Source organism: Populus alba, chromosome 1 (assembly GCF_005239225.2).
Source record: "Populus alba chromosome 1, ASM523922v2, whole genome shotgun sequence".
NCBI lineage: Eukaryota > Viridiplantae > Streptophyta > Magnoliopsida > Malpighiales > Salicaceae > Populus > Populus alba.
In genome coordinates this window covers 11,029,154-11,044,535 of record NC_133284.1, presented here as the reverse complement: position 1 = coordinate 11,044,535, position 15,382 = coordinate 11,029,154, and the positions used below count along the sequence as shown (strand labels likewise).

Sequence of the window (15,382 nt, the reverse complement as noted above, 5' to 3'; positions counted from 1 at the left end):
TTAACGAGCAGAGATCCTGTTTTTCATAGATGGAAATTCTTTAGGTAAAATTAGCATTTTTCTTTTTTCTTTTCGTTTTATTGTAAATTCCATTAATTACTCAAACCAAGACGAGTTTACTTTATATATATATAAATAACAAGAAAGAAATTAAAAAAAAAACAAATCATTAAAATTCATTATTCCATCCAATATTTTCGAAGATTTTTTTTAATGTTTAGCAATTTTATATATTAGATCAACCTATTATTCATTATTCATACCAAAACTAAAATTGGTGCGTACATATAACTTATATATAATTCAATACCAGGTGCTATAATAAATACTGCATATATATAACAAATTTGGTCCATACAGTACGAGTTCATATTTCATATAAAAAAGAATTAATTAAATGGTCCAACATTTCTGAAGGGTTATATATATATATACATATATATATATATATATATATTTGGAGGTTGTTTTGTTAATGGGAAGTTATTTTATTATTATACTAATTAATTAATTAATATTCAATTTAGACAGATTTTTTATTAAGGATTTACGTTTTAAAAAGGGCAAACTAGAGCGGTGTTTCCTGATTCAACAACCTGGTTGTTTAGGGTTTACCTTGTTAAGCACGTCTTCTATGGCATATCAAACTCTATAAATACCATTCTTTTCGCCCTCATTCCCTTCCCTTCCCTTCCCTTACTTCCTCTACTTTCTCTCTCTCCTCTGCAACTTTCTTAATTATCAGAGAGGTGATTGTTTCCTTCCCTTTCCATTTTATGTAAGTATATATTAGTCAGCTCTCTCTCTCTCTCGGTTTCACTCCCATACATGATTTTATTTTTGCCTATTTAATTCTCTCAGCTCTTTTTTTCCCCTCTTTGTGGGATCTTCAGGTTTTTGGTTTTTGATCTGAGAACTGCATTTTAGAGACCAGTCCTTGTTTGATAAGAAAAAAAATAAAAGAACAGAAAAAAACAGGCAGGCACTTTTGTTAACACGTGGATTAGGTACGACTTCTGTTGTTTTTTATATATATTTATTGTAGGATCTGAAGATGTTTTCATGTGCCATGTTGTTGTAACTTTGTGTCAACAATATTGACAAGTATGAATCCTTTTTGTGAGATCTGGCTTGGCTGTCATCTCTTTCTGGTTAGACAAGCAATCCCGTTGCTTTATTAAGGATGCGATCTTTTTAATCATTTTTATTTTTCTTAAACCTTAAATCTTGGGAGATAAGTGTATGACTTTTGAATGCCTATAGTTGGTTTTTGGTGAAATAATGTTTCCTTGCTCTTGGATCTCTTGGATGTGTGTTTTGTATTAGTTTGTTCTATAGCAGGTGATCTTGAAAGGCGAGCTGCTGCTCGTTTCTTCATTTTACCATAAATTTCTTTTTTTGTCGGTTGTTATAATTAAGGAAAATTAGTTCGTTGAGGTTTCAAAACGTACGTATGCTCGTCGTTTTTTCTTGATGTGATACAATGACCCTGTAATGGGAAAAGAAAGCTCTGTATGCTGTTTACACAGTTTAGATTTCTTTTCGATGCTGTGAAGTTGTTTTCGCCTGGTAATAATTGTGCGATAATGACGAAGTCTCCCACCGGCGTTTCACACTTAAAAGAAACCCCAAAACGATCATTAAACACGTCGATTTGGAGGTAGCTAATACGAGAGAAAGTTAATAAATTAAAAGAAAACATTAGCTGAAAGTCTTTACTACGTATTTCGCGGTGGGGTCGGATTGTATGGTCTTTTGGTAGTTGATCGTTGCAGAAAAATGAAATTTTCGTTTTGCAATCTCTGTACATTAATTGATTTTGATTTATGAAAGAACTATGGACATTGAAGATGATGTATATTAGATCTACATGTGGGAAGGCCCACGTAGGCTCGCCTTTTGTGTCATATACACATATACAGGACCATTTTTTTTTATTGAGAGATCTCGAGCTACATGCTCATTGGCCACGCAGATATCATTGTATATATCATCATCAAATTGGAAAATCCCAGAACTGTTTCTCATCTTTATCTTCTTGATGCTCGAGTGAATCTAGATGAACAAATCATGTCGTAGTGGAAGAGGTGGAGAATTTTTAGAGATAATTCAAATTAATTATATTAGCTATTTATCAATTAAATACTTGGTTCTGGGATTTTCTAATTATTATCGTGTCTGTAGCGAGTACTGTGCTGTCGAGTATCATCGGTACTCTAATGTTTCTTTTTGGTTGACAATGTTAATTGTCACTTAGAGGTCGTGAAGAACGTAAAACTAAGGTTAATGTTTTTGGTTGTTGCAATAATGAATCTTGATTTTCCCCACCTAAGCAAACTGGATGTGTTTTGGCCTATATATCACGTTTTACTAAAGTTTTGATTTTTAGGTGATGGGGATTTTACCTAATAGGAATTGGTTTCATATTTGTTTTGTTTTGTTGCGTAGTTGCTTTTCGTTTGCATTATTTGCTCCAGCAAGAAAATCCATATATTTAAGCTGGTATATATGATAAAATGTTAAAGCCAGAGGTTGCTGTCTCTTTCCTTTTATTTTCTTTACATAACTGTCATTTTTGCAGGGCAAAATAGATAATGTCCATTGGAATTCCACTTTAAGAACCTATCAGGGTATTATATGATGTGTTAGGCCTATGATCTTGACATCTTTTTTTAATAAAGTGTTGTGTGCATTTAAGACTCGAAAATTCTAATATCAATGTCGGTATCAGGATAGCTGACTTTGATATCGATGTGGACAAGCTATTCTCTTAGCTTCTACCATTAATAGTGGTCAATATCTGAACTTGGGTACGGTCAAGTTTTGCATTTCTTGAAGACAAATCGAGTCCATTTTATTTGAATGCGGGTAGTTTCAATCTGTATAAAGATTCCAGACGCGTTTGTGTAGGAAGCAAAGTTCCCAAGACTAAACATGCCTCTTTCATTGATCTTTTGAACAGATATTTCTGGTGCATTTTGCTGGAACCATTCTTTCATTTCTTGAAAATCCTAGTGCAAATAATGTTCTGCCACCCATCAAATGTTGTGTAGCTTTGGAGATGACAAGGTATGAATTTAGATTCTGTTTAGGCATACATTCATATTTTGATGTAAATTTTCACTGAAATTTAATTCTTTGCTGTGATGGCCAGTTCTCTGGAAGTGCTTGCTTGATGAACAGCTTTCCCAGTAGCAGCGACAAGAAAACATTGAAGAGGTGGTTTTTCATTGATAAAAGGGTTGGGTAAAAGGCATTTTGTATAACGTGCACAAATTATTGTTTGGTCAAGTGTTTGTTGGTATCATAATTCATTCTTCACAAGTACTACCAAGTAATTTGCTACTATGGATATCGAGTCAAACCATTCTTCTCCTGTTCTCACTGATCCTGCTCCAATAAACAAGTCAAGGCTCGGCATCCATTCTAATTTGCTGTCTTACGCACCATCGGGAGGATCACTCTCCTCTAGCAAGTATAGAAACATTCCTAGAAAAAAGCCTGGGAAACTTGATGAAGTCTGCTCGAATGCATATCTGGATGCCATGAAATCCTCATCACCCCCTCGCAAGAAGCTCATTAAGGATGGTGCTGACACAGCTTACGGCACCTGGATGGTAATGCTTGCTTCATTGTTGGCCAATTCGTTTGGCAATATGCTTAAAAAATCAGAATTTTTCTAGGCCACAGTTGTGCTCTTCAAAGTATGTATGATGTGTGGTTTATGTTCTGCTTGTATGTCATTTCTTCTCTTTGTTTTCTGATTGTGTAGCTCAAGCATCCATCAGCACTCAACTCATTTGAGGAAATTGCAAATTTTGCCAAAAACAAAAGGATAGCAATGTTTCTAGACTACGATGGTACTCTCTCTCCAATAGTAGATGACCCAGATAATGCCCTTATGTCTGATGATGTAAGAATTGCTCATAATTTGCTGGATGTTCAACATGTTCTTTCTTTTTTATCTTTTACCATTTGTGTTTGCATCTTTAAATTGAGAACTGTTTTCAGATGCGTTTTGCAGTAAGAAACTTTGCAAAATATTTCCCAACGGCGATCATTAGTGGAAGAAGTCGTGACAAGGTTGGAGGAGAATTCCCCATTATGCACATGTTCCATTTATTTTGTAGTATAATTATAACTTGTTGCCATTGTGCTAAGCTATTCTATTTTTCCAGGTTTATCAGCTTGTAGGACTAACAGAATTGTATTATGCTGGTAGTCATGGGATGGACATCTTGGGCCCTGTACGAAGAGCGGTGTCCAGTGACCATCCAAACTGTAATGAATCAACTACTGACCAACAGGTATGAGATTACTGGCTCTTTGTGTATGTATTTCTCCTCATGTTTCCAGCAAAATTAGACTCCAGGGGTTTTATATTCTGTTGAAGCTTCTTTTCACAAAATAAATAAATTGTTGTCCTTTCTGTTTGAGTTTCATAGGGCAAGGAGGTGAATCTGTTTCAGCCTGCTAGAGAATTTATACCCATGATCGATGAGGTGCATAGTGTTGCGTTTCATGTATAAAACATAAAATTCTCATCATTATTTCAGAGGGTAAACTGACAACCTTGAATTTCACCCAGGTTTTTAGAACCCTTGTCGAGGATACTAAGGGGATCAAAGGTGCAAAAGTTGAGAATCATAAATTTTGCGTCTCTGTACATTTCCGTAATGTAGATGAGAAGGTAGGACACTGTTGTTCTATGGATGAAATATCCTTGTCATTGAGACATCTCCCATTATATGACTTTTCGTTTGGCCAAGTTCTAAGATGTGTCCTGCTTCTACTTGACTTCAGAGCTGGCAATCTATTGCACAATGTGTTCAGGATATTTTAGATAAGTATCCTCGTTTGCGAAAAACTCATGGACGGAAGGTATTCTGATTGTTTGCTAGATACTGATTTTGGTGATATGATCTTATCTACATGCTGCTTTCTGGAAAATATGATTTTGCACTCGCTTTGCTGTGTATTCAGGTTTTAGAGGTCCGTCCAATGATTGACTGGAATAAAGGAAAAGCAGTTGAATTTTTGCTTGACTCTCTAGGTGAGATGGCTGATTCTAAACATCCTAGGTGATATAGATTTGTTTTTCCTTAGGTTATTAACCATTTGTACCTCATATACTGAGGCGCAGGTCTAAGTAATAGAGATGATGTACTCCCAATTTATATTGGTGATGATCTGACAGATGAAGATGCATTCAAGGTATTGAAAGATCATTTAATCTTGACAAGATTTTAATTCTCATGTAGGGGGGAAGATTTGTGTTTAATTCTATGTGATAATTTGGTCTAAAACCAGGTGCTCCGGGAGGGGAATCGAGGTTGTGGAATTTTGGTGTCATCTAGACCCAAAGAAACCAATGCAGTTTACTCTCTCAGAGATCCATCGGAGGTTCAAATTTTTATCATTTGTCTTCCATAAACTTTCCATCTTTATCTCATTCTCCTTTCGCTTTTCTTGCCAAATCTTATGGTGGAAACTTGACAATACTTCAGGTGATGAAATTTCTCAATTCCCTCGTGACATGGAAGAAGGTGGATGCATCCTGAGTAATAGGAGGACCATCTGATGACACGCAGAGATAATTTAGAGATTTGATTTTGAATATTTTATAGATATTTTGCATAATAAAGAGGCTGTTGGTGCTAGTGTTCATTATTTTGCATTTTGGACCAGTAATTTAGAGCTGTGGTTTTAAATTACTGTCAATTTACCCCCTTTACCTCGTTTCAACTTGAAAAGCCATTTTTGCTTTCAAGTTTAAGCTTAAAGGTCTATTTATCCAGTTGATTCTTTATTTAAAATATCAGAGATGTTAAGATTGAGCTCAAAGCAGCTGTTTCTGAAAGATGCTATGAATTACAGTCTTTAGTCTCGCTACTGGAATCTTAGCTGCGGCCACTGTGAGCAGTTACTATACTGCAATTTTCGGTGGTTTTGGACTTGCCTCCATGCCTGCTATGCAAACTCCCCATCTGTTTCGATCGCCGCTCTCCTATTCCCTCTGGTTTCCTATTTATGGTCTTGACTTTATGGTAAAATGGTTGCTTTGTATCAGAAAACTGCTGTTGTCTGAAGGTAAAATGAGTTTTTACCTGGAGTCAACAGCTGGAGCAGGCGCAGGAGCTCACTGCCATTGACAATCGATTCGTATTCGTGCTCTACTAATCAAGAAAACTGGATATTGTTTCCTGCTGCAATGAATGTTCCTGGGGATGCTTGCTGTTAGGGAATTATGACCTCTTTTTGCTGTCAGCTGATAACAGGGTATTTGGCTGTTGGCTACTTTGATACTTTTGAGGTGGCTGCATCTGCGAGCCTTCATTCTTCCTGTTCATAGTGTTCTTGCAATTGACTCGCTGTCAGGGCTAATTATTATTGTCGCGGGGTGTCGCGACGTCGTCTGGTGATGGCGGAAGCTCCTTGCCATGCCTCCTGCTATGAGGTGTGTGTTATGTGTTGGAAAGGGTTTTTTGGATTTAATCATAAAATTATGGTTAATTTTTAGGAATCGCCACCTAGTATTATGATCACTAGAAACCTATGGTCTGCGAGAGTCTGAGTAAGGGACTGGTTTTGCAAGGGGAAGACGCATCACCCCCAGTGCACTCTACCTAAGGTAAGCTGCATTGTTGTTTAATTGTTTTTCTAGGTCGGGTTTCTATTCATTGGTCTTTTTTAAGGCTCAAGGCAGATCTCTCTTCATGAGAGAGTCTCTACCTTATCGGGTTAAATCCTAATCGTTCTAAAGTCTAAACTTTAGCGTTGTATTTTTACACTTTTGTATATTTAATACCTGAGAGTGTACTTTATCGTGTAATTTTACACCCCACAAATATTAAAGTCTACATCTAGACCCTAAAAAAAGATTGGAAAAGGTTTTTGACATTTTGGCCAAATCCTAATGGATAATCATAAACTGGTTACGATATCCATTTTTTTTTTTTAAAGTGAAAAGATGCAATTTTTGTTTTTTTGTTTTTACGAAAAATATGCTTGAAAAATTTTAGGATTTGGCCATATACAACAAAAAAAAAATATATATATATATATATATATATATATATATTTTTTAAATGTTTTGAAATTTTTTTAAAAAAATAATTTTGGAGAAAAACCGAGTATTTTAATACCAGATTTGTATTTTACAATGTAAATATACAACCCGATATTATGCAAAATGGATAGAAAAATATTTGAGAAAATCACAAATTTTTTAAAATGATTTTTGAAATTTTTTGATTTTTTTTTTTGGATTTTTGGATTTTTTTAAAATAATATTATAATATATATTATATTATATAAAATATGTGGGATGGGCCGACCCAGCTAACTGGGTCGAGCCCCGCCTACAAAAGGGTGGGCCGTTATCGGCCCAAAAAGTTTTTTTTATTTGGGCCAGGCCGGACCCAAATGGTCCGGCCCAGGCCCGCATGGTTGCTGGCCCAACCCAGCAACCATGTTAATTATCCCGCTGCATGCAGAATGAGAATTCGTTCTCCATGCAGCAGTCATGGCGACAAAGAAGATGCAAAGCTGGGAGGAGGAAGTTGCCTGGCGTTGGTCTCTGTCGTGATGAGGTGGTTCGGCCGGTGGCTCAGGGGGCGTTGGCTGAGGTGATGGTGGCCGGAGTCGGCTGTGGGAGGAAGAAGAAAAAGTTGCAGAGGAGAGAGAAAAGATGGAAGGAGAAGAGAGAAGGTCACGGTGGCTGCTCTGTGGTTGGTTGGCGGTTTACTGTGGTGGAGCTAGTGGTGAAGAAGCCAATGGTGGCTTTGTTTGGAGGCTAGAGCGGCGGAGAGAAAGAGAGAGGGAGAAACTGCAGAAACCGGGGCAGTAGGGCTGATTTTTTGTCAACTTTGGACCCGAATTTCTCCCCCCTCAGGCCATCAAATCCGCCTCTATTTATAGACGGTGGAAGAGGGGAATCTCGTCTTCACCGAGGTAAAATTTTAGTCGTTGATTACCTTGTGAAGGATCTCAACCGTTGGTTCAAAGTAGCCTCCCTGAGTTGTCAAATTTGCAGGTAAAGGTTGCCTGAGTTGACCACTTTACGCCGTCGTCGTGCTGTCAATCATCCTGACCTGTTCACATGTGGTTGTAGAAGAATTGCAAGGGATCCGTTTCGTGCAAGTTTTGTTCGATTTGATGGAGAAATAAGGCATTAAATGCACCTGCAAAGGAGGCTCCCACGCTGTTTCTTTCGGGTAAAACGGGGAAGACAATAAACAGTGACCAGACGACGCGTCGTCTGGTCCTCTTTTTGTTTTTTTTTTTTTTAAATACAAAACGACGCCATTTTGGATTGAATTAGGGATTTTAACTTATTTTCAATTTAGTCCTCCAGCTTTCAATTGATTTCAATTGAACCCTTAATTGGCCCTAAACTTTTGATTTAATGCAATTAAGCCTCATGATGAACTTCAATTGCAGCCCCGTATTTACGCGTCTTTTGCAATATGGTCCTTGGTCTCGGAATTTGTCAATTTAACCCCTAATTGACCATTAAACTTTCAATTTCTTCAATTTTGGCCCTTAGTTTTTGTCAATTAAGCCTCTAAAGTGTGGCGCCTCTTGCAAATTGGTCCCTGGATGCGAATTTTATCAATTTAACCCCTAATTGACCCCAAAACTTGAATTTTCTTGCAATTTGGCCCCTAATTTCAATCAATGAACTTGGTAAAAATTAAATTTGGTCTCTTAAAATTTCAATCTTCTCAATTAAGCCTAAATTAGGCTCCCAAACTTATTTTTTCACCAATTAAGCCCCAAATAAAATTAATTTGACCCATTTAAAGTAATAATTAAGTCCTTGCACTTAATTAACTCCTTCAATTGGACCCAAATTAATTCTTAAACATAATTAAAATTTAATTTGGCCCATGATTAAATCAAATTGGCCTATTAAAAATTTAATTATGTCCTTGGACTTAATTTTTCACTAATTAAGCCCCAAATAAAATTAATTTGACCCATTTAAAATATAATTAAGTCCTTACACTTAATTAAATCCTTTAATTGAACCCAAATTAATTCTCAAACATAATTAAAAATTCAATTTGGCCCATGATAAAATCAAATTGGCCTATTAAAAATTTAATTATATCCTTGGACTTAATTTTTATGCAAATTCATCCAATAATCATTTAATTTGACCTTGAATTTGCATTGTTTTCTCATTTTTTAGGCATAATGGGGTACAATTAGGCCTTGAATTTCCTTCAAAAATTGCAGCTTGATTCCCCGGCCTACTTTCTTCATATTTCCAGCCTTTATTTTATTTTTTTATTTTTATTTTGAAAAAAAAATTATTTTTAGAGAATAACCCAGAATTGGGTTATGACAATTATTATTAACAGAAACTAAGTCCTGTGGCGAAAGTACTGTAGATATAAACAGTACTTTCTCCACTTTGTCCATACAGAAAAGCCCCTAATTTAATAAATTAAGAGGACATATTAGTCATTGTAACATTGATGGGGCAAAACCGATTGTTTACTTCCTTTATAAACAGTACAATAACTTAATTAACCTGGAAACAAAAAAAAGCATTATTTTGTATCCAGGGTCTTTTAGACATTTGATTTTTCTTAGCAGATTAATTACTAAACAACCCTGTAAAGAAACAAAAATAAAATTCCCTTCCGAGAGGCTTTTTCTTCTTTGTATTTCTTGGTAATTTTATTTCTTATAAATATAAAATATTAATAAATATAAAAAGTGATCAGGCAAAGTATACGAGTGTACTACTATTTATATTTTATATATAATTTTTTTTTTAATTCCATCCCTAATTATTATATTTCATTTGATTTTTATATTAAATTTTATCGTTAATCTTTTGATATTTCTTAATCTTTTCACAATTAAATTTTATTTCAATTTCATTCTTCATGATCTAATTTCATTTTTTTTTCAAATTAGATTTGACCCCTATTTTTTTTTAAATGTTTGTTTTGTTTTGGAGTTTTTTTAATTTTTTTTCAATTTCATCCCTTTTATATTTTTTATTGGGCCAAGATTTTTTAAGGATAACATTAGTTGACCTTGGTGTTTATTAAGGTTTTTTTATAATTTATTTTTTAATTTTATCAATAAATATTTAAATTTTATAAAATTTATCTTTCTGTTTTTTTTTTTGTTTTTTTTTTATAAAATTATCCAAATCATATACTCATAATCACTGTACTAACGTGTTAACCTAAATTGATTCATAGTTTTTATTATTGATTTTAAATTATTTTTTTTATGTTTCATTTTCCTTTCTTATGAGTTTTGAAGGTTAACAGTGATTGATTACTGTTTTTTCTATGTTTTTTTGTTTTATTATTTTTTAAGTTTTATTCTTTGAAAATCATGGCACAATAAAAGTTATCTATAAATATTATTATAAATTAGCACGTGCATGTTTAGCATTGCCTCTGAACCGTGGTTTTATTATTTTTTAATTTTTTTAAAATTAATTTTTTGATATTTCTTAAACAATTTTAATATGTTAATATGAAAAAATAAATTTAAAAAATAAAAAATATTATTTTAATATATTTTTAAATTAAAAAATACTTTCAAATATAATGTTTATCATATTTCCAAAGATGTGACACAGTAATACAGTAATACTATATATACAATCTCTATTCTCGAACACAGCATTAAAGAAACAAAACAAAAAGAAAATGTCACTCTCCTTGCAATCTCCGCTCTCATCTGCTCTATCCTCCAGATCCTCCTTCCTCCAGGTAATCACTATTATGTAATTAATGCATTTATTTATAGCTTCATCATTCATTTATCTGATCTTTGTTTTGAAAACAGAAAGGAGGAGGAGGAGGAGAAGGGAGACTGAGGTTACTCAGTGGATCACTATCTTCAAATTCTATTTTTTTCAAGCTCCATAACCCTTCATTTCCTCAAATTCGTGCTTCTTCTCTTGATGCTGGTCTCTCTCTCCATATCCCGTTTTATTAAACTGCAACTCTTTACTGATTTTGGATCCCCCCTTTTTTATAGGTGCTAGCACTGAATTGGATGCTGTGTCTAGCTTGAGTGAGATCGTGCCTGATACTGTCGTTTTCGATGATTTCCAGAAGTATATTTGTTGTTTTTTTTTCCGTTTCTTTAACTGGGTTGCTTTTATTGACACCCCCCCGATAATCTTGGTTGTTTTATGTATATACAGGTTTCCTCCAACTGCTGCTACTGTTAGCTCTTCACTTCTTTTGGGTATCTGTAGCCTGCCCGATACAATATTCAGAGTAAGCAAATATTTAGTATAAAATTTTGGATTCTTGTTTTCATTTTGATCGATACTAGTGTGAGAAATAGATTTTAGAAATTTGGTATCATTGTAGAGTGCTGTGGACACCGCATTAGCAGATTCAGGGTGTTCTTCTCTTGAAAACGATGTGCTGAGATTGTCTTGTTTCGCTAACAAGGTTTGTTTTGTTGGATTTTTATGATTGCTTGTTAGGAAATACATGTAATGTGAACATTGTTTGTTGGATTGATGACGTGGGTTGCTGGTGTTGTTATAGGCTTTGGTGAATGTTGGAGGTGATTTATCTAAATTGGTACCCGGCCGAGTTTCAACTGAAGTGGATGCACGGTTGGCTTATGACACCCATGGCATTATTAGAAAGGTAACACCTTTTAACTCTTATAGAAAATGATCAAACACCAATTCGGCTGTTGGTTTTAGTAATTGTCTTATAAAATCTTATTTCTATTTCTGACCGTGTGTTTTGGTTTTACATAGCTTGTGGATTAAGAGCATGCTCAAGAAATATCAACTTTTGTGTAACAGATGACATGATGTGTTATGTGATAGTGGTTGTATACATATCATATGTAGGTGCATGACTTGTTGAAGTCATATGGTGAAATTGATGTTCCTCCTGAGCGATTGTTATTCAAAATTCCAGCAACTTGGCAAGTGAGTATCTGAGAATAATATATTTACTAGCAATCTTAAGAATTTTTCACATTTGAAACAATAACTTTGACGACTCTTTTTATCCCTTTCTTCCCCTATTACTTTGTCTTCTCGCAGGGAATAGAAGCCTCGAGACTGTTGGAGTCTGAGGGCATACAGACGCATTTGACTTTTGTTTACAGGTACTCGTTGTTCGCTCGAGTAGATCTATGCAAAAATCCGCAATGAAATTATATTGAACTAGCAAAATACTGATAAGTCATTGATGTCAAATCAGCAAGTTTGATTTATTTTATCTACTGGGATAAACTTACATGTGCACCAAGGCGAGTGTGCATACTGTTTCAATCCAGCAATGTTTTAGGATTTTGATGACATTGTCTGGAAGTTATGACATTTGAGGATGCATTTCATTTCCTCAATTTTTTTTTCCATACAAATCTTGTACTTTGTGCTTTGAGAACTTCAAAGGAGTAGATGAGACTTTGTACATGTGTTAATTTGCTGAATGATTTGCTCAAGCTACAATTTTATTTCATAATAGATTTTGATCTGTTGTTTTAGATTTGGATATTTTATTGTCTGACTTAATTTGAATGCACAGCTAAATTACTAGATTTTCATTCTCATTGTATTAGTAGTTTTTTTTTTTAACGCTTTGTGGATTACCTGCTTATTTTTGGCATTGGATGTTTTCATTTTTTTTTTCATTACATCTTGTCTCCCAGTCACTTTCTGTAATGTTTTTGCAAAAGTAATTTATTTAGATGAATGCTGTAGTCAGAGTCCTGATATTCGATATTCATAGCATGACAATACATTTTTAAGTTTCCTGAACATTGATATTTTTCTCATGTTTCTCAGCTTTGTTCAAGCCGCTGCTGCCGCTCAAGCTGGTGCTTCTGTTATTCAGATTTTTGTGGGACGCCTTAGGGTAAGAATTCCTTTCTACTGAGAGATGCCAATATTTTCTGCTGAAACATTAGTTTATTGTGAAAGTGCATTTTTATATCTTCTAGGATTGGTCGCGGAACCATTCTGGTGACCCTGAGATTGAAGCTGCTCTGAAAAGAGGAGAGGATCCTGGGTTGGCACTGGTTAGTCAAACAATAGTTATCTCTAATTTACTGATTTCTTAATTTGCACTAAAGTTTTAGCTTATTGATTTTAATGTGCCTAGTCTATTGATGCTTTAATACAAGTATGAATGATGATGATCAACTTATAAATTAACACCACCATTGCTTGTTACTGCACCTCCAAGATCTTAGTAGCTAGAGAATTTAAAGTTATTCTCTGAAGAAAAAAAGAAAGACTTTTTACATACTATAGTTACTCATTTTAGGTGACAAAGGCTTACAATTACATCCACAAATATGGGTATAAATCGAAGTTGATGGCTGCTGCAGTTCGCAACAAACAAGATTTATTCAGTCTCTTGGGGTAACACAACTCACCTTTTCCTATCATATTTAGCTGGAAAATTGGATTGGGCAGCTAGACGTCAAGATCAGTATTTTATCTTTAAGAGTTCCGCCTCCTTTTCAGGGTTGACTATATCATTGCACCATTGAAAGTAATGGAATCTCTGAAAGAGTCTATAACCACTCCTGATGAGAAGTACTCTTTTGTTCGGAGGTTATCACCACATTCTGCTGCTGCTTACAGTTTCAGTGAAGAAGAGGTCTGCTTTATTTCCATCTTCTCGTTTCTTTCCTTGTAGATGCACAAATTCCAAAGTTAAATTAAGGCAGCATAGCAGAGTGAAGCAAAATGCATTTCTTGAAAACCACATGAAGAATTGTCAAAGAGGGAACAAAGCTATGATTTTAGGTTTCACGTTCATGTTGCATCTTGAAGTGCTGTTGGATCATGCAGTGCTTACTGAACCTGTCAATATAATAGTATTCTTCTAATATGCTACTGTTATCTCTAGGTCATAATCATCATGCATCACCAGTATGCTAGAACAACCAATGAGTCACATCGCTACCATTATTCTTGTCTCCATCAACACAATAGACGCACGTGCTTTCCATTTTATGTACATAAACCTATGCTTGCAACTATCTGCATCCTGTTTAAGATTGAGTCACAGATTTTTTTTTTTTTTTGTTTATTTATTAAAATTTGTTTTCTGTAGGGTTTTAGAAAACCATGACCAAAGCAGTCAGATTTGGTCACAAAAGAAATCTGTTCATTTAGGGGGTGTTTGTTTTGCAGAAACCAATCTGCATTTAGGGAAATATTTTACAGGTGAAAACATTATCATAGAAAATGAGTTATTTTCCGATGTTTGGGTGTTTTAAATGAAGATCATTTATGCAAAGAGCCGAAAACTTTTTGCCAAGTAGAGTTTTTTAACTTATTTATTGATGTGGATCCCAATTGAGTGTTAGCATGTGATGGTTGTATAGTATTTTTTAACTTGTTTATTTATGTGGATCCCATGTAAAATGTTTTCCTCTCTTGAGAACCGTAAGTCATTTTCTAAAGTTTAAAGGTACTCAAGGTTGGCATCAGAAAGGAATTTTTCCCGCTCAGGTTTTGATTTCCAAAAAGGTGTTTCGAGTTTGACTATAAGATATTTTCCTCTTAATTACCAACTTTTCCATTTGGGAAAATATTTATTTTCCAGAAAGAAATGCCCTCTCAGTTGAATCCCAGACATTTAGCTTGGATGAGGGGGGAAAAAACATTTCAATGAAATTATAGCAGTTTTTCGCATCTTAGTGAGCCCTCTATATCAGTTACTGCTAAATGATTTTCTTACTCATCTTCCCTTTCTGCTCAGCTTATTAAATGGGATCAATTAAGCCTTGCATCAGCAATGGGGCCTGCATCTGTGGAGCTGCTGGCTGCTGGATTGGATGGTTATGTTAATCAAGCAAAGCGAGTTGAGGAGTTATTTGCCAAGATTTGGCCTCCCCCAAATGTATAAAGCTTGCTAGTTCATATCTGAGAAGATCTCTGCTTCATGGAATAAATGAAAAGGATGCTTGGTATTTTTCCTTCAATCTCCTTGTGTTTCCCTCCTTCCCCCAAATAAATGATGCTTGGTATTCGAATGTAACTCTGTTAGAAATTTGTCTGAAATGAAATGTCGGAAATAGTATGCTTTTTGAAACACAAGGAGATCAATGAGCAATATGTTGCCCCGCAATGTTCACTACCAAGTTAGCATATTGACATGCTAATTATCACATCGCTATACATGTTCTTTCCCTTTCTTTTTTCTCTCTCTCCCCCCTCCTCCTTCGAAAAAACAGACAGCCCAAAAATAAAATATATGATTTCATTAATGCTAATAAATCCAAATACACTACATAATTCCCTGCACTACTCTATGTTTGGTGATAGGGTCAATTAACTCAACTCGGCGGGTTTCTATGGTGGGTGACAGGGTCATTTAACTCAACTCAGTGGGTTGAATGTAAAATC

The 15,382-nt window shown here is 34.8% G+C and overlaps 2 protein-coding genes across 7 annotated transcripts; both read left to right on the top strand.

Annotated features, from left to right (window-relative positions):
* Window positions 1-643: 643 nt before the first annotated feature.
* LOC118035987 (probable trehalose-phosphate phosphatase F) lies at window positions 644-5,844 on the top strand. Of its 5 annotated transcripts, none has more exons than XM_073412171.1 (14): window positions 644-749; window positions 894-1,007; window positions 2,963-3,069; window positions 3,155-3,617; window positions 3,773-3,913; window positions 4,012-4,083; window positions 4,179-4,307; window positions 4,446-4,502; window positions 4,589-4,690; window positions 4,804-4,881; window positions 4,984-5,053; window positions 5,144-5,214; window positions 5,311-5,403; window positions 5,508-5,844. In XM_073412171.1, the coding sequence occupies exons 4-14, from the start codon at window positions 3,348-3,350 to the stop codon at window positions 5,559-5,561; spliced, it is 1,137 nt and encodes a 378-aa protein (XP_073268272.1). In that variant the 5' UTR covers window positions 644-749; window positions 894-1,007; window positions 2,963-3,069; window positions 3,155-3,347; the 3' UTR covers window positions 5,562-5,844. The 5 variants fall into 5 exon arrangements, with proteins under 5 accessions (XP_073268272.1, XP_073268274.1, XP_034897552.1 ...); XM_035041661.2 differs by having other exon boundaries at window positions 686-778; XM_073412173.1 differs by lacking the exon at window positions 894-1,007 and having other exon boundaries at window positions 678-778.
* A 4,757-nt stretch (window positions 5,845-10,601) lies between these two features.
* Window positions 10,602-14,958, top strand: LOC118035986 (uncharacterized). 2 transcript variants are annotated; one of them, XM_035041660.2, is made up of 13 exons: window positions 10,602-10,748; window positions 10,825-10,948; window positions 11,020-11,098; window positions 11,189-11,264; window positions 11,361-11,444; window positions 11,544-11,648; window positions 11,861-11,941; window positions 12,059-12,123; window positions 12,806-12,875; window positions 12,961-13,038; window positions 13,287-13,384; window positions 13,490-13,625; window positions 14,736-14,958. In XM_035041660.2, the coding sequence occupies exons 1-13, from the start codon at window positions 10,686-10,688 to the stop codon at window positions 14,880-14,882; spliced, it is 1,206 nt and encodes a 401-aa protein (XP_034897551.1). In that variant the 5' UTR covers window positions 10,602-10,685; the 3' UTR covers window positions 14,883-14,958. The 2 variants fall into 2 exon arrangements, with proteins under 2 accessions (XP_034897551.1, XP_034897550.1); XM_035041659.2 differs by having other exon boundaries at window positions 11,020-11,264.
* Window positions 14,959-15,382: the final 424 nt, after the last annotated feature.

Coding starts and splice junctions, on each gene's coding strand:
- LOC118035987 (XM_073412171.1), top strand. CDS start 3,348: ATGGATATCGAGTCAAACCATTCTTCTCCTGTTCTCACTGATCCTGCT. Junction 5,054..5,143: donor ATTTTTGCTTGACTCTCTAG/GTGAGATGGCTG, acceptor ACTGAGGCGCAG/GTCTAAGTAATAGAGATGAT. Junction 5,404..5,507: donor CTCTCAGAGATCCATCGGAG/GTTCAAATTTTT, acceptor ACAATACTTCAG/GTGATGAAATTTCTCAATTC.
- LOC118035986 (XM_035041659.2), top strand. CDS start 10,686: ATGTCACTCTCCTTGCAATCTCCGCTCTCATCTGCTCTATCCTCCAGA. Junction 13,039..13,286: donor AGGATCCTGGGTTGGCACTG/GTTAGTCAAACA, acceptor TACTCATTTTAG/GTGACAAAGGCTTACAATTA. Junction 13,626..14,735: donor ACAGTTTCAGTGAAGAAGAG/GTCTGCTTTATT, acceptor CTTTCTGCTCAG/CTTATTAAATGGGATCAATT.